Source organism: Sander lucioperca, chromosome 18 (assembly GCF_008315115.2).
Source record: "Sander lucioperca isolate FBNREF2018 chromosome 18, SLUC_FBN_1.2, whole genome shotgun sequence".
Lineage (NCBI taxonomy): Eukaryota > Metazoa > Chordata > Actinopteri > Perciformes > Percidae > Sander > Sander lucioperca.
In genome coordinates, this window is record NC_050190.1 from 25916466 (window position 1) to 25942522 (window position 26057).

The following is a 26057-nucleotide window of genomic DNA, read 5'->3' on the forward strand; positions in this document are numbered from 1 at the left end:
AAAAAGGTGTTTGATTCTCACAAGCAGGATTTGGGGTTATTGTTCCTCTATGTGTTGAGCGGATTCTCTGTTTGACACTATTTGGCCAGATGCCACGCTGAGTCTGCTGCACATTCCAGTTGTCTCATAACCACATGCTTGCATGTCCAGGTTCCTTCACCTGGGAGACACAATGGAGAGTTTACAGAAGTCCTGCAGCAGAGAGCAGAGCTGTAAGATTCAAGCCTCTGTCATCATATGAAGGTAAATCCTCTGGGTTTCATCCAAAATAAAGGGTTATGTGACATTACATGACATACAACCCTTTAAGCTTAATAACATTTGCTGACAACCTGTTGGAAAAAAACAAAACAAGACATGAGCATTTACCAGCTGGAAAAGATTGTTTGACAGTATAGATACAGATATTCAGATTCAAAACTGTAAAAAGGGGTGGCTGGGTTGGCTCAGTTGGTAGAGCAGGCGCACATATGCTTAGAGGTTTATACCTCGAAGCAGAGGTCCAGGGTTGGAGTCCAACCTGTGATGATTTTCTGCATGTCTTTCCCCTCTCTCTCACCTAACTGTCCTGTCCATTAAAGGCGGAAAAGCCCAAAAGAATAATTTTTTTTAAAAAAAACTCCAAAGCATGACATTGATGAGAATCGTTGCTGTAAATGTCACAAAAGTCTGGTGATATTTGCTATATTTCTTAATGTCAACACATAATATGAAAGGGAGGGAAGTCAGAAAATATTAAGAGACAGATTAAGTGCAGAGATAAAGATCATTCCTTGAAAAATAGCACCACATAAACAATAACTGACCAACCCTTGCTCGGACTACTGGTCCCGCTACAGTAGGTGTCTCCAGGACCACATTTTGCCATGATGAAACACACACACTCACTCACTCACACACACACACACACACACACACACACACACACACAAGGTGAAAACAATACTGGCGTTGCTGTCACGGATGATTACTATTATATGTTTGGAATTTGAGTAAATATGTGTCATTGATAGTGCCACTTGGGGCCGCCAACACAACCTGCCGACACATAACTACGCGTTATGTTTTATACAGTCTATGGTTATTTTGGAACCCACTGCAGTTCTTGGCTGGGGAGGGTGTATATTTACAGACACGGCACCCCTTCTCTTCTCTGCTTCTCTTTATAGTCGTCAGATTCATCTACCAACCCTTATAGAGCTGGCTCAGGTTTGCCATGGACCAACTCTTAGTTATGCTGTTATAGTTTTAGACTGCCGGGGGACTTCCTTTGACGCACTGAGCTCCTCTCTCCTCTCTCTTTCAATCTGTGTGCATCCATGTCCCAGAAATGCTTTTTACTAACTTAGCTCTGGGGAGCTTATTCCCCGGAGTCCTTATGTTTTTTCGCCCCGCAATTTTCCTTGAATTAGGGTGGCACCTAAATCATGGTTGCACCCTCAGCCGGCACCGTCAGACACCACCTACCAAGAGCCTGGGTCTGTCCGAGGTTTCTCCCTAAGGATGTTTTCCTCATTACTCGAGGTTTCTGCCTAAAAGGGAGTTTTTCCTTGCCACTGTCGCACTAAATGCTTGCTCCTAGGAGAATTACTGGAATTGTTGGGTCTTTGTAAATTATAGAGTGTGGTCTAGACCTACTCTATCTGTAAAGTGTCTTGAGATAACTCTTGTTGAGTCTTGATTTGATACCATAAATACAATTGAATTGAATTGAATCGAATCGAATCAGGCAAGACCCGGCCTTCAGCATTCGCATGCTACGACATGTCACGCGAGGTAACGGAACCTGATTTGTTCAGGTCCTATTCCCTGACCAATCGGCTATCCTAACCTTAACTACTCAAGGTCCCAACCCCAATCAATCGGACTACTTCGTAGGGCGGGTCTTGCCAAGAAACCAGGTGGAATCCATAATAAATTTAGCTAAAGAACCAAATATTTCCTTCAGGAGTTGGTGGAGACCTAAACAGAGGTAAATGAGAGTGAATATTGGCCTTACATTCATCAGAACAGAAACATGACTCAAAATGAATTACAATGTTGCTCCGTGTCTGCTGGATGTGTAAATAGGCAACTGTATGCAAACATGTTTTCTTAAAAGGTGATACTGTACGTCAGTTTTGTGTTCCCAGCTTGTCTCCGCTGCCACCAAGTGTCCAAACAATCAGTTATTGGTGGTTTAAACAGAGTAAATTTGAACTTGAGGGTAAACGTTAAAGTTCCAAAGATAACTTTTATTTTCCCAACAATGTGATCTGAAAGAATTAATTAAGAGGTAGATCAGTGTAGAGGTTTAGAAGAAGTTGCAGTCATTTTCGAAAGTAGCTATCCCTTTATTTATGCTCTTTCAGGAGAAGGAGCTGGGATTAATGTCCAGCAGGGCCACATGTGGTTGCAGAAGCAGGAGTCTCAGTACCAATACTCTTTCAGGCTCATCAACCACATTATTTTCATTCTCAGGTATATGTGCACTTTGTCCTCCTATTGGGTCCAGCTGCTACAGAGCAGAGGATGAGCTGTGGTTGAGCACCAGCTGCTGTTTTCTCATCAAAATGGGATAAAAATCTACAATCTGTCTGGAGGATGTTTTACTACAGCTTCAACTCCTGAATATGAATTCTTTACATACTGAAATTGATGATGTGAAAACTTCTTTTGAGCTTTTGCTCACACACACACACACACACACACACACACACACACACACACACACACACACACACACACACACACACAGCAGGTACATTGTAATTACATTTAGGTTTTGGTTAGTTTCGGTTAGTTTCTTTTGACAGAACATTGTTGAAATTACCTCAATTCCTTCAGAAATTCATCATTCAAACAAGCCAATACCGTTTTATGTTGTTTGTGTTTTTTTCTTTTTATACATATATAAATAAGTATTGTTGGAGGAATCCTGAGCTCTCAGGTTTGTATTGCCAACAACTGCTTCTATGTACTTGTTGTGCGAATGACAATGAAGACATTGAAAACTTTTTTACCAAACAGTTGTCAGCCATGCTGAGCGTCTGAAGGAGTCAGTGCGCCCTCATGTGATAATTGGCAGAAGGTGCATGATTGGATCGGCCTCCCAGTGTTGAGCAAGGTGTGAGTCATAGGTGTGAGTGTGTTTGGGTGTGAACATGGTGACGCACCTATTGAGGCAAAGAAAAAAAAAAATTCAATAACTCGAGCTGGAAGGAACAGGCAAAGCTCAGTTGCCAAGATCCCACTGAGCAGAATGGATACAGACAGGACAAATGTGATTCTAAGAGAAGGCTTCCTGGTGAAAAGGGTAAGACATATTTTGTGTAATACACAATAATACAAATGCTGAAAATTGAAAATTGAATTGAGTCAGTGTGACATGTAGTGAGGGATGTAGCAGATGGTAAATATATTCATATTTGTATTTGTGGAAAGGAGTTTTGGCTATTTTATAGGCTGATGTGAACTTTTATCACTAAAATTGAAGTATCCTACTGTATGTCAAACTAAATAATGTAAGGTGTATATAATGGCAGGGCCTTAGAAAGAGAAAAGAGTACTGTACGTTGCTTTTCTGGAAATATAACACATTTGTGATCATTTTTGATAATGTGATTACAGGGTCATCTTGTACACAACTGGAAGGCGCGCTGGTTCGTGTTGATGCCAGATAAGCTGCTGTATTACAAGTACGAAGGAGGCCAAAAGGACTCATGTCAGCGGGGAAAAATCCTCCTGAAGGACTGCGTAATAACTAGTCCTTTTCTGGAGTATGAAAATCGACCGGTGAGTTAATCCAGACTCTTATGGACGTTTCAAAGGACTCATAAGTTTTTGTTTCAAACATTTCATTACAGACCTCTAAAGTTTTCTGTCTGATGTCTCAGGAAAGAAATGAATTGTTCAAGGTTTCCCTTCATGAAAACGAAAAAGATTCTATAAAATCATTGAAAGAACAATTCATTTATGTGCCTTTATAGTTTGGTTTGATCCCTCATAAATCACAGTTGATCCCTCATAAGTCAAATACGATTTTCCTTTGTTTATGTTTTTATTGGAAGAAACCACATTAAAAGGGTGCGGCTTCACCAGCTGAGGCTCTCGGATCTTTTCACATGCATTGCCTCAGGTTACTCTTTTGTCAGGACCTGATCTCCAAGGAACAGCTTGTTTTATTGGCCAAATCTGTCATCAATACTAAACATCAGTCTCCTTTCTCTATATTAGGGGTGTGAATCTTCACTGGTCTCACGATTCGATTACGATTCTCCTTCAACGAACCAAATCGTTTCAATATCCAACCCAGTCAATATCACGATGCGTCACCTCCTCAATATTATTATTATATTACTACTAGAGATATTCCGATACCAGTATCGGAAAAGCCTGCGATACTGCCTTAAATGCTGGTATTGGAAAGTACTGGAGTTTATGCACCGATCCGATAGGCCTACATAATTTAGCCCTAAAGAAATTCTACTTAAAGTACTTTATTTATGTTCTTTTTCCACTATGACTCGCTGTCAAACTGGATAAGGAAGGAAAAGGAAAGTTCTTTTGCGTTTATTGTTTGTTCATGTTTCACAAAGAGTTTAAAGGTCCCATGGCATGAACATTTCACTTTATTAGTTTTTCTTAACATTAATATGAGTTCCCCCAGCCTGCCTATGGTCCCCCAGTGGCTAGAAATGGTGATAGGTGTAAACCGAGCCCTGGGTATCCTGCTCCGCCTTTGAGAAAATGAAAGCTCAGATGGGCTGATCTAGAATCTTCCCTTTATGACATCATAAGGAGAAAGGTTACCTCCCCTTCCTCTGCTTTTCCCACCCAGAGAATTTGGCCCGCCCATGAGAAAGAGAGAGACATCATGGCTTGCAAACGAGCGAGGCATGGCAGTTGGTCAAGGCTACACCCCCACCCTCCACCTTGCCCCCCCCTCTCTCCTCCTCAATAGAATTTAAAGCTACAGACACAGAAATGGCACATCCTAAGGAAAGCTCATTGTGGGACTGGCTCTAGTGGCTATAATTCTGCATCAAGGCTGAATTTCAGGAAAGAGACTTCAGGTACAGTATTAGGGGACCACTAAGGTCTATATAAAAGAGACTTCAGATACAGTATTAGGGACCAATAAGGTCTATATAAAAGAGACTTCAGATTAGAGCTTAGATCGTCCCAAAAAATCAAGCCCGAACCTGCCCGAGCCCGAGCACGTTGTGTCCGAGCCCGCCCGGCCCGACACATTAACTGTAATTATGAGCCCGAGCCCGATTTAAACCCGACAATTTTTTAATACGTGGGCCGTTATAACTGACGTTCTCAACTACAATTCAGAGTTGTTTGAACTACAGAAATCTGTTTAGAATAATACAACAAGGACGAAGCTTGTAAACTGCGCTGTTTGTTTAGAATGGAACGGATCGCAAATGGATCTGAATGAAGAAACGTAAAAAAAAAAAAGAAACAATGATGAACATATTGTTGTCACTGCCCACGACTTGTTTAAACTGCTTCCATACCTCCGACTTTCCTCCACACTTGCTCAAAGTTAATTCTCCTGTTTTTCTTTTTTTCTTTACATCTTCAAGCTCCATGTTGCACTTAAGATACACAATACAGCACACAGCAGGCCTGGTGTGATGCGTGCGAGAGGAGGAGACTCCGCATGAAGTGATGCATTTTGTAACTGCAGCCTAACTTTTGTACACATTTGTTACTTTTATATAGCCTATATATATATTTATTATATTTCTGATTATGGCATAGCTATCTCGCCACCCAAATAGGATAATAAGGTAATGGATAAAAAAAAAAAAAAAAAATTGCTTGATCAAGGGTCCGGCCCAGGCCCGGCCCGGCCCGAGGATGTGGCGGAAAATAACGGTCTCGGGCTTGGCCCGAGAATCTAAACTCTACTTCAGATACAGTATTAGGGACCAATAAGGTCTATATAAAAGAGACTTCAGATACAGTATTAGGGGACCACTAAGGCCTATATAAAAGAGACTTCAGATACAGTATTAGGGGACCACTAAGGTCTATATAAAAGAGACTTCAGATACAGTACTAGGGACCACTAAGGCCTATATAAAAGCATCCAAATAGCAGCATGTCATAGGACCTTTAACAACAAAGATAGCAATCATGTCACATCCATACAGGGAGTCAACCGCTGTTAAAACAATAAAATATATGTATTTTTTAACGCACTGGTATCGGATCGGTATGCAACTTATTAGTACGGAACTTGCAGATACGCAAGTTCAGGTATCGGAAACGGTATTGCGAAGGAAAAAAACTGTATCGTAACATCTCTAATTACTGCACATGGTATTCAACAACAAATTCAAGCACAAATTAACTCCCTTTTTTTGTCTCTGCACTTTAAAAAAGAGACTTGCTGAATGGAGTCTAAACACAGCAGACAACAGACAAAAACAAAACAAAGCAGTGACTGGAAAATCAACAAGTAACAATAGGCAATAATCGATTATGGTCTGTCACTGCATCGATGCAGAATCGTCCATGTTGCGATGCATTGACGCAATGATTAATTTCAACACCCCTACTCTATGTATGTTTCCTAGTTGGTGTTCAAGCTCCAGACAGAGAATGGGGTGGATCATTTCTTGGAGGCTTGTTCCCGGGAGGAGAGAGATGACTGGGCAGGTAACATCATGGCTGCGGTCAACAAGCTGCGGGTGGCTGAAAGTGGGAAGGTGACAAATCAGCCAGACCCTGCTGGATCCCACTTACACAACATTAATCTGAGGTAAGTCTTACAAACAGCATTTAACCCCCAGAAATGACTTCATCCCCATGTTAAACCTTGTGGTGTTTTCACTGCCTCACCCTGCAGACATCTTACTTTTGTCTCTGCTTGTTTATGACTTTATCTTCCCCTGTTCTCTTTGTCTCTTTCAAAGCAAAGTGTTGGACTCCATGTATGACGTCCACAGTGGTATCAAGATGAACAACCATGTGGAGCAGGGCAGCACTTACAGCAACTGTTTCTCAGGTTAGCCTTTACAACATCTTTAGTCTTCTCTATCGTCTCAGATGCTGTTTGCTTGGAAACACCTTAAATGCATCCACCTTGTAGAATGGGATTGTAGCCCCCCTGGAGTTCTGTCTACTTGGTTATAATCCCTGCATGATGCTCATGAAGCCAAGGAGGCTGAAATGACAGTAAGAGGTACTATTGAAAGACGGTAAACAGAATAAAGTGTCAATTTTGCCATTAGTTATCTTCTGTAATTTAGGTTGCATCTTATCATTATTAATTAAAAATGTTTTGAATTTTATACTGTAAGTGCATTTTTTATATGGCACCTATTGTACATGATGCATCAGAACAACAACCAAAAACACTAAAGAATAATATATATATATATATATATATTAAGGCTGTCAATCAATTCAAATATTTAATTGCGATTTATTGCATACTGCATTACATTATGTGCTTACATAATTGCAAAAGGGTTCTCCAATGTTCTCAGTTAGCCTTTTAAAATGATATCAGATTAGTAAACAGAATGTTGGAACAATGGATGAATGGTTGCTGATAATGGGCAATGTAGATATTACATTACAGATCAGTCACTTCTTTCTACAACAGTCGAGAACTCTTTTGCAATTATGTAAGCACATAATGTAATCTGAAAACTGCTGCCCTGATTAAAAAAACAATGCAACTTATCTATATATCCATCGCTTTCAGTGTCATGTACTGTACAGACATGTATAGAAATGTGATGTCCCTGCAGGTTCAGCGGTGGTGGATTGGCTGGTGTTCATGCAGCTGGCTCTGACTCGTGTGGAGGCCAGGACGCTGGCCTCGGCCCTGCTGGAGGAGGGTTTCCTGCGCACCGTCGGCCTGAAGAGTGTGGAGGCTTACCGCACCGCCGGCCTCAGTGAGCAGTTCATGGATGACTCCACTGCGCTGTACAGCTTTGTGAGTACCAGGAAGTCTCTGTGTACTGACCTCTCACACTAAGAATAACCACATACATTATAGACAGACCTCCAGTGTTAAGCTATGTATTTATTGAGCTGGCAGATAGCAGGTTGGAGTAGCATTTTCATCCACAGCATGTCTTTAATCCCAGTCTGACAGCTTGAAGAAGAGAGGCAGTGTGAAGGCAGAGAAGTCGCTGTCTGCAGTGGAGCTCAGTGGAAAAGTGATCAAGAGAGGATATCTACTTAAACAGGTAAACCTATTAGATTAGACCTGGCAACCCAAAACATGTTCTTATAAATACTACAACTTACTAACAACAACTTTTATAAACACAGGGACACAGAAGGAAGAACTGGAAGGTGCGACTGTTTGTGCTGCGTTCACAGCCTTCTTACCTTCACTATTATGATCCCACCAAGGTGAGTGTACAGACCATGCTATGGAGGGCCAACGCAGCACAAAAAAATACAATTAAGACCACTAAAGAAAGTAATTCAATTACCTGATGGAACCTAAAAGAAATCTACAAAAGTTCATGTTTATGTATTTCACACACATGAATACAATACATGTGAGGGTGTGGTAGAAACCTGTAAGGGCTTATATAAAAAAACACACCAAAAGGACATACCAAATGTAAATGCAAAATCACCAGTACATGTTAAGTATATTAGTGTTCAAAAGTTTCAGACAAAATAAGTTTAAAAAAGAGAAATGCATGCAGAGAAACAGAAGTCTTTGCCATATTTAAGGCATAAATAACAGTTTGATCTATTTTTCCATGTCAAATGTTTTAGACAGCAGGGCATTTCTAAGCCTATTTTATACATAGAAAATGACACAGAGGAATCCGTTAAATGTACACTTTCATTCCACAAAGAAACTCGAGGAAATTTGATAGAAAACTGACCACGGGATGTTATATACGTAGGAAGATGAAAATTCTTAGCCTGTCTAGTATGGTAGTTATGGAAATATGAATTGTTAACAATATATTTCTCTATAAGGTAAATCCGTTTTTTTTATATTTCGTTTTAAACACAACTATACAGGTTTGAAGAATGTTGATGTCGAAGATAGTCAATAACTGCAATTTAAAAAAGAGTGGTGCGCTTGGTGTAGCAACTTTGGAGAAGGTTGCTTATCTAATAAACCTCTTCTGAAGTGTATTTCACCACACGATTACATGACCTCTATACATTCTTAAATGATGACAACACAGAACAGAGGAGATCCTGGCCCAAACAAGTCCGTTGTTTTGTTTGCCTAAGCCTCAGACGGCCATGACTGATATATATTATTCACTTTTCTGTCTTACCTCTCTTGTCAGGATGACATCAGCCCCGTTGGCGGCTTCTCACTGCGAGGCTGTCTGGTGTCTTCTCTGCAGGATAACGGAGTTCCCTCAGGTGAGTCACTGTCTACAACCCCAGTGTAGAAGCTTGTACACTTCTAAACAAAGTTATTCACGCAAATGATTACAAGATAGGGCGAGTAATGAGAAGGAATGTTTTTTTTTTTTTTTACTGTGGTTATATGTCTGGGAGAGAACTTTGGCACTTTCTAAGAGATGAAAATCTCATTATTATCCAAAAACCTTCTGCATCACGATGAACTTGGGCACTGTAGTTTAATTTGATGTAAATCACAAAAAGGTCCGTTGCTGTACATTTTCACTAGAACATCTGCAACTGAAATTGTCTACCACAAACTATTTACTGCCGTTTGAGTAACATTTGCTAAAAACTACAGCGGACAGCAGTTTTAGGAAATAAAGAAAATTTGTATTTATAACTAAAAATATGTCTGTCTGTCCGTCCAAAGCAGCCTTATTGTGTCAGTCCTGATGCAGTTCTACTTCACTGACCCGTATTTCTTCTCCCACACAGGTGTGAAAGGCAACATTCAAGGCAACTTGTTTAAAATCATCACTCAGTCAGACACGCATTACTTCATCCAGGCTCCGACCGAGCAGCAGAAGATGGACTGGATAGAAGCAATCAGAGAGCACACATAGAGCAGCCAGTTCAAACTTCACTCCTTAACATAACCAATGTTTATCCAGGTATGCAAAAAGAAAGATTTACACATTCTGTGAATGCACAGTATACTGTAGCAACAAACTGGGGACATGCAATCAGATGAAAGAGTTTGTAGTTACAAAACATTTTTGTTCATTCATCTCTAAAAAAGCCCAACAGTCGTAGCAAATTCTCTTGTAATCATTCAGTTTAAGTTAAAAGTTTGTCATGTATTTTATAAAAAAAAATGTCATTATTAAACTAAAAATCATTTTGACTTTATTATCCATGTTGAATTTTTTACGTAACTCCAGACACCCGTGGTGAGAAGTACTTAGAGTTTTTTGAGTCAGCACCACCAGACTTAGTCTTATAATGGTCAAGTGTGGATTTTATAGTTGCAAACATAAAAAAACTTAATAAAGGTAACCCTTGTGTTGTCTGCGTTTTTCAAAATGTCTATATCAGAAATATGGGTTTCTTTTTAACTACCTAATTTGGATGATTCCACACATCGCGCTTCACAAGTACAACAAAAGATAGGATGTATACTTTCATTGACTTTTATAAAATAAATTCACATTTGAGAAAAAAAATTTTTTTTTCAAAACCAGACTGAACATTGACATTTACCCTTCTGTAATTATCCTTCCTTTAACTTGAGTCTAAATAATTCAGAATTTCTGCTTTTTTTAACTCAAGAATCAGGTATAATTTCCTATAAATGAAGTGTGCTGACCATGAATTCCAAAAATGAGTGTAAAACTGGTAATAAGTTGGTGTTAGTGGTGTTTATAAATGGTAGTGAAAAGAAGCCTTAAATGTAAAAAAAAAGAGCCAAAAACATTGAAAAGAGACTAAAGTGTCGATAAAACAGACGAAAACGTCAGAAAAAGTGTTGATTTTCAGGACGACAAGTACATGGTCAAATGGAAGACAACACAAGGGTTAAATGAATTAAAATCATTAATATCAATATGAATTGTATGAACAATTGTTATATACTGCCGGGAAGTACAGGAAAGAATGTCTAGGCCTTATCATCATTACTGGTTTTCCATCATAGTTTCACACTTTGGTCGGCATGACGGTTAAACAGGTATTAAAATGTATCTTATGTGAAATTTAAAAGGTCTTAAAAAGTCTTAAATTTAACTTGGTGAACCTGTGAAATACCCTGGGACATTTGTTTTTATGGTATTTTGACTTAAGTAAAGGATCTGACACCAAGCTGAAGTACAAGTAGAGACAAGAAAAGCCTCGGAGGGGAAATGTCACAATCATCAAGTTTGAGCTCAGCACATCACAGACAGGCACTCCCACTCAGCAAGCTGAGTCGAGCCTTTATTACCCAAATGACTCAAGCTAAGCTGGTGGGGCTTTACAGGCTTGTTCCAGTGAAATCACAAGTGACGCGATACCGCAGTGATATCTCATGCTGTACAGTATAGGTCTTACAGTAAATCTGGGTAGCAGTTACTCGACCACAAAAATAACAACAAAGGTGATTTATTGCAATGAAGTAAAGTCAATATGAAACATTCACACAAAAAGTGATCGGGGTAAAAGGAAAGTACACAAATCAGCGTTTAGTTTTCCAAAGTTAATAATGATTAAAATAACTGAAGGTGTGGCATAACCTTTAATCCCTACAGTTTAATCTGAAAGCAAACTGAGAGGAATGAAAACATAGTGTGTGTAATACTGGCATGCACTAATGTAGGCTACGTGAAGTGTTTTACGTTATTACACCTGTTACAGTACTTAGTCGGGCACAGAATGACAATCAGTTCAGAAACATTCATCTTCGTGCTGGCGCTCGTAAACGTTAAGTGCTTTCAAAGGTTAACTCCAGAGAAATCAAAGACTAACGTCTGAGATTTGAGTGCACAAAGACGGGTGCAGCACTCCCTTTGTATAGCAGTAACACATCATGTTTGTACAAATGTTCATTAGGAAGGACAAGTATTATAGCTTAGACCACATTTGCTTTCAGTTCAAATCACATTCCTCAATTGATTTAAGACGTCAACGACTGTTACATTCAGTCATTTTCTTCAAGTCCCCAAATAGGTAATCTAATGAAGGCACTTTGTCTTAACACGTGATTACGAGGCAGGTGTAACTTTGTTTCCCCCACATCCCGATCATGGGTTCATTTTTAATTTTTTTTACTCAAAAAGTAGCTCTATTCTAACCGTATGTATTGTATACAGTCCCCAAACATCCTCATGTTGTTCTTGTTTGGGTGAGGCGCTGGTGCTAGGCCACCTTCGTGAGCTGTAGGTCTCCACAGACTCGTAAGGCAGTGAGGGAGGCGAGCCGGGGGATGCGGTGGCTGAATCCACACAGAGGCTGTCCATCCACCAAGATACGAAACTGTTGGTGCTCACAAACTATCTCCATCTAACAGTCAGAGGGGATGTAGAGGAAGACAAGGTCAATTTTTTATATGTAAAGGTGCATATATTGGCCTAAATTGTAAACAAATAATACATCCAAGTACAAGTACCTTAAAATTGTACTTAAAGTGCTCATATTATGCTCATTTTCAGGTTCATAATTGTATTTAGAGGTTGTACCAGAATGGGTTTACATGGTTTAATTTTCAAACAACACCATATTGTTGTTGTACTGCACATTGCTGCAGCTCCTCTTTTCACCCTGTGTGTTGAGCTCTCTGTTTTAGCTACAGAGTGAGACATCTCACTTCTGTTTCATCTTTGTTGGGAGTCACACATGCACAGTAGCTGGGTAAGGACTACTAGCCAGTCAGAAGCAAAGTATGAGGGCGTGCCACGCTAGCAGCTAGGCGAGCATTATAACGTGTGTTACAAAGTGACCACATTTGTCTCTGAAGTAAAGGCTGGACTACAATAGAGCTGTTTGGAGCAGTTTGTGAACAGTGTTTTCTGTTGGAGATGGTAAGTCCCTTTGGGGTGGACTTTGGGCTTTTTCACTTTGTAAACCTATAACATGTACAAAAAAGATATATAACACAATAAAGGAAAGGGGAAAAGCCAAAAAGCATAATATGAGCACTTTAAGTAGAGAACTTGAATACATTCACTTAGTTACATGCACCACTGGAAATATTTATACACTAAAGGTTGGTCACAACTTAAAAGCCCCAAAAACAGATCTTCTCAATTTGTTTCTTACTATGAGCGATGTGATTCGTCATGAAAACACAATTTCCTACCAAAGTTGGAACAGTTTGATTATTTGACTTGAGAGATTGCTCCCTTCAGTGTCAGAAGATGAACTCCGTCATAACGGTTAATCTCCTCTGCCTTTACATTCTCTGCAGCATGGATTTGGTTCTAGGTCTTGGAAGCATACATTTTTGATGGCTTGTCAATTCTAACAATGGCCAATTACTTTCTGTTATTGCCAAACAGAATCAATTTGTCTATAGTGCATGTTTAAAGCTGACTTTGTATTGCAGAGTGTAACTGCAGAAACCATAGGGAGAACTCCAGCAAACACATTTTTACAACCTGTCATTAAGAGATCAGAGAGTGGACAAAGTCCTTTCCTTTTGTATAATGATCAATTCTTACTTGGTTGAGTACCGAAACCCGGTTCCACTATGGAACTGGTTCCTACGCAACCGGTAGGAATCGGACCGGATTAGAACGCAAATTTTGGTTCCTCATTTCGGTTCCACTCAATGTGTCGACTGAAATATTTTCCCTCTGTCGCTCCGAAACGGACGTAAAAATATCACACTTTCTCTGTAGTCTACCGTTAGCTAGCTACCATAAATGTAAGCTACTTTTAAAATGCCATATTTTCCCTCTGGACTCACCAAAACAGACGTAAAAATATCACACTTTCTCTGTAGTCTACCGTTAGCTAGCTACCATGAATGTAAGCTACTTTTAAAATGCCATATTTTCCCTCTGGTCTCACCAAAACAGACGTAAAAATATCACACTTTCTCTGTAGTCTACCGTTAGCTAGCTACCGTAAATGTAGGCTACTTTTAAAATGCCATATTTTCCCTCTGGGCTCACCAAAACGGACGTAAAAATATCACACTTTCTCTGTAGTCTACCGTTAGCTAGCTACCGTAAATGTAGGCTACTTTTAAAATGCCATATTTTCCCTCTGGGCTCACCAAAACGGACGTAAAAATATCACACTTTCTCTGTAGTCTACCGTTAGCTAGCTACCGTAAATGTAGGCTACTTTTAAAATGCCATATTTTCCCTCTGGGCTCACCAAAACGGACATAAAAGCATATTAACCATTCACTGCACGTGATCGCTAGTAAACATATTACACTTGCTCTGCTAGTCTATCGTTAGCTAGCTAGCTTTTAGTGCATTTAAAATGCCTAAAGTGAAGCGGTCGAAAATGTGGCTGTATTTCACAGCCAAGGATTCCGACATCGCAAAATGCAACAAATGTTTCAAAACGATTACGTGCAAAGGGGGAAGCATGTAGAATTTATTGAAACATGCGGAGACACACTATAAAAGAGCCTTTCTGTGATGTAGTTTTTCAAGAATTGGTTTAGGAATCAGAATTGTTTACCGGTTGGGAATCGTAAAGAAATCCAAACGATACCCAACCTTAGTTAATTGTGTCGCTCTGGATCAGTGTCACCCCGCCACCCACAGTCTACATACACGAATGTCAGAGATCATACACGTACCTTGAAGGATTCTCCAGGTGCAAAAGGAAAGAAAGAGAGGGTAGTTTCAGGTCTTCCCCACTTTCCAGCCATGCGGGCGTTGCGGTGGACGGCCTTATCCATGAAGCTCACCTTTAACTGAAGGCCCACGTCGCCCTCTGTGTCCTCCTCCTGAGGCTCACTGGACAGAATCACCTCCATGCTGTTCCAACACACACCAGACATCAGGGACTGACAATAGTTTACAACATTTAAATAAAGGACTACGATGCAGGGGTGGAATGTAACTGTTAACTAGTACTGTTCTGAAGAACACATTTGAGATACTTTTTACTTCACTAAATGAATTTGACAGCTTTAATTACTTTACATATTAAGATTTTGGCACATGAAACAGCTGAAACAATTAGTCGATTGACAACAAAATGTATTGGCCTCTTTTTGATAATCGTTTAGTCATTTTTCATGCGAAACACTTCATGATTCCAGCATCTCAAATGTGAAGATTTGCTGCTTTTCCTTTTAAATATTATATTTTATTTTAGAAAAATAAGATAAGATAGACTTTATTAATCCCACACTGAGGAAATCCCTGTGCTACAGCAGCTCAAAACAAAGAAATGTACACACATCAGAATAACACAAATACACATTAAGTAGACATAGGAGAACAAATATACATAAAGTATGGGAAATAGAAGTGCATATGACATATTGTACAGTTGGAGGTAACAAAGAGTGATAAATGAATAAATATTTGTAACAGTTTTGAGGTTTGCACTATTGGTTTTGTACAAAACAAGCATTGTGAATGTGTCACTTCAGGCTCTGGGTAATTGTGACAGCATTCTCGGATTTTTTACAAACCAAACAATCAATCAATCAATCAATCAATTGATTAATGGAGAAAATAATCATTAGTTTCGGTCCTATACAAAATAGTTCAAAATGTGCTCCACCTTTGCCAACTACAACAGTGACATCCTGCTTTTACATTACTGCATGAGTAATGAAAATCAATGATATAACAGTACGACAGGGACTTGTATTTTTACTTTTGGGGTGTTAGTACTCAAGCACTTAAGGAAAGGATCGGAATACTTCCTCCACCACTTCTGACATGTTGCTGTTCTGTCCTTTCATTTATTTATTTTTCTTCTGATGGAATCAACTGTATTATAAATGTACTGTATGTAGATTCTTTGGAGAACAGTGACATCTTCTGGTCTTTATCACAACTGTAATGTAGTAATGAGGCTTTTAATGAAGAAGACTGAATAACAAATATAGTTGATGTATTTAAGCACACTAATTAATTAAAAAAAAATGTGTCAAGGGAATGTTGGCTTATGCCTGCAGGAGAATGTATAATACTGTTTATTTTTGTTTCCAATTGCCAGTATTTGAAAGAACATTTACTCAAATGCTGTGCCTAAGTGCACTTTTAAGGTACTTGTACTTGCGTATTTCCATTTATTGTTATTTCATATGTCTACTCCACTACATATAAGAGGGAGATATTGTACTTTTTACTCACTGCATTTATCACAAAGCTAAAGTTACTTTGAATATAATTCTTTGGAGACAAAATGTATGATCAGTTTAAAGAATATGGTGCACTGCTTTACATTAAACTATCCAAAATGACATAAAGTAGTTAGAATGAAAGTATTGCTTACATGTTAATGCATCACAAGCAACACTGATGGGCCATTCTGCATAATGAGATGTTTTCCTTTTGCTAACTTTAGGTACTTTATGTTGCCATTACTTCTTTTGAGTCCAGGACTTTTACTTATAAGGGAGTGTTTTCATAATGTGGTATTACTACTTTTACTTTAAATGATTTGAATACATCTTTTTACAGTGATCATGTACACGGCTCTGTCTTTGGCCCTGATTATGCAACGCTGAAACATGATAAACTACAATTTTCTTTACAAATATTTCATTTTATTGGGATTTTTGGCTGTCGTGGACATTGCATTATTACAAATGTTGCTAATTTCCGTTTGACAAGATGACAAAGAACATGTTTTTGGCAGCAAAGTTTTGGTGACACTGGTATCACAATGACCTGGCAACGCCAAGCTTTGATTAAAGGTTTTTATTACGAGGCCGGCTTACAAAATCATTAATAGGGAAATAAAAATAAATGAGTGAAAAGCTCGGTCATGTTACTTTCAGTGTTTAGGAAAGGGAGGGTCCTTTAAGAACACTTGTCCTTAAAACCCTACTGATGTTTCTGCAGCTGAAAATACGTTTTTGACATAAAAAAAATAAAAATTCTGCATCACAGTTTATTTTGGCACAGTAGCCTATGTTTTTTTTCTGTGCAGCCTAATTGACATCTTTTACTGGAACTTAATTGATGACTGAAAGAATAAATAAATGGTCAGCTGATGTTATCAACCAAAGAATTCCAGTGTGATTCTTCAGATTTCATGGGATTTTGCAGCTCTCCCACGCACATTCACATACTAACCTATAATTAGAAAACGCACTGGCATTACAAAGAGATTTTCCCAAAACAGGACTAGTCCTTGGGTGGGTGACATGAGCCTATAGGCTTAGACTCAAACACAGACAACAGCTGTCGATGTGCTTTACAGTTCTGTTTTATAACAATCCAGGGCATTTTTTATCACCAACTTTAATTGGCTGCCACGTCAAATGTGCAACAGTAGGCTGTATCAATAATGTATAGTCCGCTTTTTTATTTCAAAATGAAAACAGGTGTGTGCACTTACCTCTTGGGTTTTTTGTTAATAATTCCCATAACAACCAGTTTCATTGAAGGCCGCAGCCCACCCTTTATTTCTCCGGTGTACTCCCCCTGTGAAACAATAGACATGTCTACAGATGAGCGGGCAAACAGGGTGAGGCCTACTACTACACACACACTTAGTGTATTCATGGAGGGGGAAACTGCTGTTTCTTCATCATGCAGCCTGCCGCTATCTTAATTAGCGGTGAGCAGCAACCTATGGCACCGATGGGAACAATAGCTTTATTGATCCACATTCTTAACAATCAGTGACTCAGCTGCACAAACTATGCTTCTGTAGCCTATTTCTTTCAGTAAGCCATGCCCAAGTCACATATTTGAAACCAAACGTTGTAATGCATGCCACAAAGCCAACAAAAAAAGCACACATCTACATACATTTTCTTTCTTGTCGATTTCTTCCATTCCACTCAGGGCGTGATGCAGTGTGGAGGTTCCGAGCGATGATGCCAACTGAGGACTGATTGACTCTGCCTCCAGCTGGCAAACCCCGCCTGTACTACGTTGTCATAGAGACAGCTGGGTCCCAATTTGGCAGTGATGGTGGTGGGAGACAAGCAGAGAGGGAGAGGTGGGGTGGGGGGGTGGGGGGGGGGTATATTACAAGCTGAATAGACGCATGTCAGTTCAATAGCCTATCATTCGGATGAAAAGTTGGTAAAAGAAGAAGGTTGTTTTTTTTGGGATTGATGTGGACGTGCGGGTTCATCCTTTGTTGCATCCTTTCACAGTCATCTCATTGTTTCTCTGTCGCTGGATTTCACTATGCAGTGAGTCTGTGGGTAAAGAAGGCCTACACTGTGTGCGCTTCCCTTTACAAGACGCAACCTTCCACCTGATGCTGCCTTCACTGGTCACGGTTCTCCTCGTTCAACTGGTACCTCAATAATAGGCTCAAGAAAGTACAATATCATCCTGTCTTTAGACTATCTTATTTCTTTTTTCTTAATTGTGCAGTTAAGTTCCTCTTTATAATACTACTACTACTACTACTAATACTACTACTACTACGACTAATAATAATAATAATAATAATAATACAAATACAAATTAGTAATAGCCTCATTTGTGGCCTACTGTAGAAGGAAAGTGAAAAAGCAGGAAGGGCTTGGTTAAATGACTCTAGAGGGCCTAATTTAGATGGTTATAAGTTGATTAAATTAGAATTTATTTAAGAATATGCACTATATAAGTGTAATATCAGTTGACATATTAATGGCAATAAAAGATTTTGACACAAGGGTCCCTCTATAAGACTGGAGACACTTTGAGGGCCTTACTAATTCAGTTTATATTTTCCTCTGGCTATCTTTAGTGGTGCATAGTACCAAACCCATTTAAATTTAATCAAATTACCACAAAATAATTGACAGTTAACCTGGTGCTCTGGAGCATTTGCCCGTTTACATGTCCATATAATTCAGCTTTGTCCACAGTCAGTGCCTTGTTCAAGGGTACTTCAATAACTGTTGCTAAAATATTGTGGGCTGGACTACTAATAATGGTTTATTGCACAAAAGACACAATATTCCATCCAATTTTTTTTCCTACCAAAAATCACAACCAGCCTTGACCAAACAATCTGAACTGAAGGTTTTGAGCTGCATCATAAGGTTCTCATCAGCAGATTGATTTTGCTAAATTGTAGTGGCAAATTAACTACGGGCTTCTCATCTGTGTTAAAGTCTATGCAAAGTTTGAACGTCTACAGTTCTGTGGCAACTGAGCAAACTCAAATAGGCTACTGTGTGATACAGTTCAAAGCTCCAGAACAAGCAGGTTGAAATTGTTTAAGTTCCCAAATGAACTTTCAACTTCTACAACCAGTCTATTTCTTTATAGCCTACTGCTACAATATACAATATACCTTTATTGTCATTAGTAGCCTACAATAAAATGTCATTTGGAGCAAGCCTGTTGGCCTAGAAGCCTAATTAAGGATCCAAACTATGAAGTATAGCCTAACACTATAAATGTGAGTAGGCCTAATGTATGAGATACAAAAACATAAAATAAGATGAATTTAACAAGATGCAGCAGGTTTTGTAGATCTCTTACAGTGTTGGGAACTGTGAGCCGGTGATCCTCTGAGCCATCCTGCCAACAGTTATAGCTACTCAGATCTTTTACAGTAGTTTGCTGGGTTGTTAATGTATCGTACGTGTACTCCTGTTGGAATGGCTGTATTTCCAACAGCACCTGAAGGCAGCAGTTAAAGAAAACGCCCACCTCGTGCCAAAACGTAACGTTTGACCAACCAGCGTTGGAGAGTCAGCTGATTTTGTCACATGACCTTCGTTAACATGCACCTAGCCTCCTAGCATAACAGGTCAAGAGAAAGCAGTAGCTAGGAGTGTAAATAGTCCCCAGTTCGGGGGAAACAACACAAAGAAATGAGTAAGTGACTTTTATCGAATATTCGCTCACTTGTAAATGCTTTATGTGTGTGCTTGCTAGCTGTTACGGAAGTTAGCTAACTTTCAGTTTCAGCTACAACAAGTCAGCAAGATTTGTGGCTAATGCTAATGCTAACTAGTGACATTAAGGTAGCTTTCAAATCTGAGAAGAGACGAACAGTAAACATGGGAACATTGGCATTTAAAAGGCGTATTTAATCTCGCTGACGGAGCACAGCAGCTCGCAGGACAGCTGTTTGATTTCTTATTCAATTTGTTTGTTTGCACAGACAATTGAAGGTACAGCTAATACATGAGAAATACATTGTGTAATATAACTTTTGATGTCTATGGCACAAATATGGGCTTTAAGTGCCTTGGTGTGTTATTAAAGAAAATATGCATGGTCCGGATAATAAGTTGTTAACAAGCAAGGTCAATTCATTATTTTTCGTTATCGTGTCATATATTCACAAAGCAAACTTAGATATGTACAACAATAACAAGATATTGTGAAATTGAACCTGTCTGAAATCAATGTTAAGTAGTGTTTTTTTCGGATTATAAATGTAATAAGTGTGTCAATTAAAAAAATAAATCTTTTGCAATACTGTACAAATGAATTCTTACATCAAATTTCAGTATATACTCTATTCACTTATAGAAACATCTTCAACAGATATTTTGTTCCACAAATGACTTTTATTAAATATTAATGACCTGTTTTTTTATGATCTATTTAAGATATTTATTAATTTAATTTATTTTAGCACTTTCATTCCGAACCTTTGGCCCACTTATTACTAGGGGTGTAACGATAAATCAATCTGGATTGATATATCGATAAATGATCACCGATGATGTGTGATTGTGTTAAATCATATCATGGCAGATTTTTGGGATATCAGCTAATATCATATTGTTGTCCAAAGAATCATTTAGCCCAGGGATCTTCAACAGAGGGTCTGGTACCCCTAGGGGGTCCTCAGAGTCAATGCAGGGGGGGCCTCCAAATTATAGTAAATTTTAGAAATTTTTTTTTTCCTCCAAAATTTTAAAGTCTTAGCATGAATCCAACATATTATTAGCAAATATAAATCCCCACTGATGATAGGCTTACTGGTGTCACTAAGGTAGCCATCCACAGATACAGTTCATCCTAAGTGTGTATGTTTAACATTAAAACATGATTTATAAAATCATGCCAACAATTATTAGGCTATTTTAATAGCTTAGTATTCTATGCAAAAATGTATAAAGGATTTAGGCCACCCTGCAAGTTATTGTAGGCCCAGTTTAATATGCAACTTCATTTTATACAATATATTTAGTTGGGGGGTCCCTGCTCTGCCTCTCTTTTAGCTAAGGGGTCCTTGATTTAAAAAACGTTGAAGACCCCTGATTTAGCCTATAAGGTAAACAAAAAACTATGCTAGTACCTGCAGGTATCCAAAAGATGTTTAAAATGAGAGGAAAACAATATTATTTGAGAGTAATATGCATGATTAAGAAAGAAAGGGATAAAGAAAGCATTGCATTTCTGTTAAGGAGGTGAATTTACAGTATATCATAATAAATTGTATCAAACAAATGGGCCGATTGCTTGGCCTGTGGTATTGCAGCTTGAAGCTTTTTCCAGTAAGTACCCCAAAATGACTTACAGAAGGACCCCAAAGCACTTAGCAACCACACTGTAGGCCCTATAGCCTACTACTGACTTACTATGTACTCCTACTTCAGAGAAAAAACATCGTACTACCACATTTACCTGACAGATGTGGCAGATTCAGAATTTACTCACAAAAATGGCTCAGATGCCAATCTTAGTATGTTTTTTTTATTATTACTGTATTGTCTTGATGGATCTATTTAATATATGTATTATGTGATGATTGATGCTTGATTTGCTGCCACTTGCTCTGTCGTCGTCGTCATAGTTTAATATCCAACGCTGTCCAAACTTCTCCGAATTCCAAACCCCAAGTTCATTGGGTACCCAGGAAACCAAGTGTGAAGTAGATTGGATGAACGGTTCATGAGCTATTTCAAAGACAGACCACACACACACACACACACACACACACACACACACACACACACACACAGAGGCTTCTCAATTTATTAGACAGATGATTATTTGCAGACAGAAATACTTTTTATTCCAAAAAAATATTTTATTGTATTTATATTGACTTTACAATTAACATAATATATGCATTTCTTTGTTTTGTGAAACTATAAACTCAGAATGCTTTTTCTTTGTGTTTCAGGTGAAGAAAGTTCAAGCGTTGGCTTTCTGGAAGTAAAGGTGCGTCTCCAGTTGTGACAGCTGAGCAGAGGAGTGTCCCAGTGGAAGTGGCCATGCATCCCTTCGGCTGTGAGGCTGAGACCTCCCTTCAGGAGCTGTTTGAGTACTTCAAGAGGTGCCTGCAGCATGGAGAGTGGGGGCTGGCCAATGCCTGTGTGCCACAGCTGGTTAACTCAACGGGAGGACTTTCAGAAAACCTACGAGACATAATCAAAGCTATTGTCTGCCATCCTTACAACTTAAAGTGAGTCACGCAGCTGTATGTTCACAAGACATTTTTGGTAAATTGAAATGTAATGCACTGTGGGTACGTTATGTCTGCAAAAACGATCTTGAGTTCTATATTTGTGTGTTATTTGTGCTGTTGATTTACTGACTGTGTTTATTTTGCAGATGGGAGTCTGTGGGCAGTCCACACAGACTTGCTTGGTTTTGGCTTCAGGTTTTGGAGAAATGGACAGAAGAGCAGGTAACACTATAAAGAATCAAGTAGTGCAGCTCTGTTTATTCTACTTATTTAAGTTACTCTGAAACAACATGTTTAGTCACGTCATCCTCAAGCCAGGGCTGTAGTCCACCTTTGTTAAGTCCAAGGCAAGTCCCAAGACCAGGACTAGTCCAGACTGAGTCAAGACGGAGTCCAAATAGGTTCAAGTCCAAGTCAAGACAGAGACAAAAAAATAATAATCCAACGTTAATGCCTGTTCTGGATGGATTTTGAATTAAACCAATACTCTGTTTTTCTAACCAAGCATGCTTCATCAATGGTTTTGTTTTGAGGGAGGAAGTTATTAGCTAAAAAGCATATATTTGTGGACTCGGTCGAGACCAACTACAATATTTGGCGAGTCCAATAGCCAAGTCAGAGTGCAAAAATCAAGCCCAAGTTAAGTCAGAGACAATAGAAAAATGTCTTGAGTCTGGACTCTATATACGCTATACGCTATATGTTGGTATTTGAGACCATCTCTGTTTGTGTTACCTTACAGAAGATGTTTTGGTCAAATCTTTGTTAGAACCAGAAAGTGTCCTTTCACAAAGCAGACAATGTTGTGTTGTAAAATGGGGTGAAAAGGCATCTGAAACACTATCAGCAGTGTGACATGATAACTATACTCTGGTTTACTGTCCACTTCAGGTTCCTCCCAACACCAGGAGAGAGCTGGAGTTCCTGCTGCTCCTGGAAGAACTGGGCTCAGAGGGCTTACCAGAGACTGCTCTAAAGGTTATTTTTATTTTATTATTTTAAATCTGTCTGCTTTAATGATGTATAAGGCTGAACGATTTTTGAAAATAATCAAATTGTTTTTAGTTTTTTACTAATATTGCGACTTTAAGGACAATTCCGGCGCAAAACGAACCTAGGGGTTAATAACAGATGTGTACCCACTCTGTCGCTCTCTGGGACATGTTTTCATGCTAATCGAATGTGTTTGTAGCTTGAAACAAGCTAGCTATCAGTGGACTGCTGATTAGCTTACAACGCTAGTATTCGGGGCACAGGGAAAGTAAAAACAAATCCCTTAATGTTAACCGAAGCATTGAGAACTTTGTAAGTGTACATACAGTTAAAAAGATAGTTTAGGAAGACAGTCGCGTGCTCGTATACAGGCGGCCGCCGTCTTGGGAGCTACTGTCTTCCTAAACTATCTTTTTAATAAACTGTCTGTACACTTACAAAGTTCTCAATGCTTCGGTTAACATTTGGGGACCCTCATTATGCTACCGTTGAAGTTTGGTGATATTTTGAGCCTTTTTAGTGGTATAAATAGGGATTAGTTTTTACTTTCCCAGTGCCCCGAATACTAGCGCTGTAAGCTAATCAGCGGTCCGTGCTAGCTTGTTTCAAGCTACAAACACATTCGATTAGCATGAAAACATGTCCCAGAGAATGACAGAGTGGGTACACATCTGTGCCGGAATTGTCCTTTAAAATGTGATTCTTTTTTAAGCTCTTTATCTTCTGTATTATTCAACAAAGACAAACAACTCGTTGTACATGGCTCTTTTTTTAAGTGCTGATACAGGTTAGTAGTCTTCCCCCGTGAGGTAGCAAGGCAGGTTTTGCACAATACCTGACGCAGTATCTTCTTTTTTAAAGAGTTTCTGCAGTGTCGGGTTCTGTTGAGCCTGATTGTACAACAGGTCAAGGTATGGTAGCGTGCCATGTTGATGCTTCCTATGCAGACTGCTTTATTCTTGCGTGTCACGTGACCAGAGCACACTTAGCGGTTAAAAAAATCTCGTTTTAACATATACCAATATTATTGCAAATGCAATCGATCGTTCAGCCCTAATGATGTAGTGAAAATTAGATCGGAAATCATTTGACCTTTAATTAGATTAAGACACAATGTACTAAGATCCACTTGATTTGTTCTGTTTTACATGTTGTGACTATAGACTGAGATGAATTATCTTTCAGCAGGAGTTGCACCAGGCCTTCCTGGACACACAGTCTGGGCAACAGGCCCCAGAGGGTTCAAGAACAACAGATGCTGTCGTTGAGTCTTGCCTGCGAACCTTGTTGGAGAAAAAGAAGCCCAGGCTCGCCCAGTCTTTAGCACATTTCTTACAGGTAGAGTCAAACATATTCTAACTATAAAGTACCACACAATGATTAAAAACTATATAAAGTGCTATATAACATGCAAAATATAAATTTATGTACATGTGTGCACATGAATTAAAAATGTAACACATAGTAAGTAAGTAAGTAAACTTTATTTATATAGCACCTATCACAGACAGAGTCACAAAGTGCTTTACATGCAGCAAGTTTAACAATTTAAAAAACATCATACAAACATAAAAACAACGATAGCTCAGTCAAGTGAAAGCTTGTCTGAATAGGAGTGTCTTCAGCTGTTTTGTAAAATAAACGATAGAATCGGTCACACGCAGCGACAGGGGCAGGGCATTCCACAATTTGGGAGCGACTGCCTGAAAGGAGCGGTCTCCCCGAGTTTTAAGGCGGGTTTTTGGGACCATCAGGAGATTTTGACCTGAGGAACGAAGCGTGCGGAAAGAGGAGTAAGGGGTCAACAAATCAGCGATATATTTCGGCGTCTGTCCATGTAGTGCTCTAAAAGTTACACATGACACTATAGACCTTGTTCTGGGTGATTTCAATACAAAATTATCATGTGAAATGGCGTAAACATATTAAATGAAAATGAGTAAATATATACTATTGTTTTCTGCCAGAGATTTATTTTTTAAATGGTCATTTTATGAAGTATGTTAAAGTTATTTTTAACATCATGTCATATCTGCAAATCCTTAATGCTCAGCTATAAACAAACATTTGAGTGTATGTATAGATGGAACACCAGCATGCTCCATCTCCTACAGGACCACACTCTGCAGCACACATTCATCCAACACCTGGTGAAGGAACTGGGGAAACCGGAGAGAAGGCCAGCGAAGGTGGAGAACTGGGTGGAGGAGATCTACACCGTGTTGTCTGTGATGCCACAGAGCTCTGGTAGAAGCGGCGGGCAGCTGGAGGCACTGTGTGAGGCTCTGTGGGCAGCCAGAGACGGTCCCCTGAAAGAGGAGAGGATCCTGAGCTCGTTGCTTCGCCCTCAGTGTGATGCTCTCATCTCGGTTTACTGTTCCACCTCTTTGAGACTTCAGAGGGATCAGCTGCTAAGGAGCGCGCCTGATACACAAGGTAGTAGGGCTGTAAATAGGGCTGGGCAATATATCCATGTTATATCGATATTGTGATATGTGACTAGATCAGATTTTGGATACTGTAATATGGTAAGTGTTGTCTTTTCCTGGTTTTAAAGGCTACAGGCTACAGCTACTTTACAGTAAAGTGATGTCATTTTCTCAACTTACCACTGTTGTAGCTGTTCTATTATTTGTCTTTAACCACTTAATCATTGTATTCACATTGTTGATGATTATTTTCCTAAAATCTAATTGTGAAAATATTTTGTT

General features: G+C 39.1%; 3 protein-coding genes across 6 annotated transcripts in view; 2 read left to right on the forward strand and 1 right to left on the reverse strand.

The window, feature by feature from the left end:
* The first annotated feature begins 1931 nt into the window (after positions 1 to 1931).
* On the forward strand, positions 1932 to 10139 carry plek2 (pleckstrin 2). 2 transcript variants are annotated; one of them, XM_031309881.2, is made up of 9 exons: positions 1932 to 1972; positions 3610 to 3774; positions 6576 to 6760; positions 6915 to 7006; positions 7758 to 7945; positions 8100 to 8201; positions 8287 to 8370; positions 9282 to 9360; positions 9841 to 10139. In XM_031309881.2, the coding sequence occupies exons 2-9, from the start codon at positions 3652 to 3654 to the stop codon at positions 9966 to 9968; spliced, it is 981 nt and encodes a 326-aa protein (XP_031165741.1). In that variant the 5' UTR covers positions 1932 to 1972; positions 3610 to 3651; the 3' UTR covers positions 9969 to 10139. The 2 variants fall into 2 exon arrangements, with proteins under 2 accessions (XP_031165741.1, XP_031165740.1); XM_031309880.2 differs by lacking the exon at positions 1932 to 1972 and adding an exon at positions 3161 to 3295.
* Positions 10140 to 11165: 1026 nt separating this feature from the next.
* si:ch211-10a23.2 (uncharacterized protein LOC567812 homolog) lies at positions 11166 to 18175 on the reverse strand. Its single transcript, XM_031309912.2, has 4 exons — positions 17781 to 18175; positions 17365 to 17450; positions 14636 to 14816; positions 11166 to 12378 (listed from the first exon to the last, which is right to left on the reverse strand). The coding sequence occupies exons 1-4, from the start codon at positions 17805 to 17807 to the stop codon at positions 12235 to 12237; spliced, it is 438 nt and encodes a 145-aa protein (XP_031165772.1). The 5' UTR covers positions 17808 to 18175; the 3' UTR covers positions 11166 to 12234.
* Positions 18176 to 19672: 1497 nt separating this feature from the next.
* The window catches only part of zfyve26 (zinc finger, FYVE domain containing 26), a 38967-nt gene continuing 32582 nt past the window's right edge, over positions 19673 to 26057 (forward strand). For 2 of the 3 annotated variants that reach the window (XM_031309820.2, XM_031309822.2), the window contains exons 1-6: positions 19673 to 19799; positions 22069 to 22350; positions 22500 to 22575; positions 23245 to 23331; positions 24532 to 24684; positions 25461 to 25782. In XM_031309820.2, the coding sequence (XP_031165680.1) occupies positions 22160 to 22350; positions 22500 to 22575; positions 23245 to 23331; positions 24532 to 24684; positions 25461 to 25782 (829 nt within the window). In that variant the 5' untranslated portion in view covers positions 19673 to 19799; positions 22069 to 22159. The remainder of the gene's footprint in view (positions 19800 to 22068; positions 22351 to 22499; positions 22576 to 23244; positions 23332 to 24531; positions 24685 to 25460; positions 25783 to 26057) is intronic. The other variant, XM_031309821.2, reaches the window with a different exon arrangement.

Coding starts and splice junctions, on each gene's coding strand:
- plek2 (XM_031309880.2), top strand. CDS start 3,242: ATGGATACAGACAGGACAAATGTGATTCTAAGAGAAGGCTTCCTGGTG. Junction 7,007..7,757: donor TTACAGCAACTGTTTCTCAG/GTTAGCCTTTAC, acceptor ATGTCCCTGCAG/GTTCAGCGGTGGTGGATTGG. Junction 8,371..9,281: donor ACTATTATGATCCCACCAAG/GTGAGTGTACAG, acceptor CTCTCTTGTCAG/GATGACATCAGCCCCGTTGG.
- si:ch211-10a23.2 (XM_031309912.2), bottom strand. CDS start 17,807: ATGGAAGAAATCGACAAGAAAGAAAAT. Junction 17,451..17,780: donor AAATCGACAAGAAAGAAAAT/GTATGTAGATGT, acceptor ATTGTTTCACAG/GGGGAGTACACCGGAGAAAT. Junction 14,817..17,364: donor ATTAACAAAAAACCCAAGAG/GTAAGTGCACAC, acceptor GTGTTGGAACAG/CATGGAGGTGATTCTGTCCA.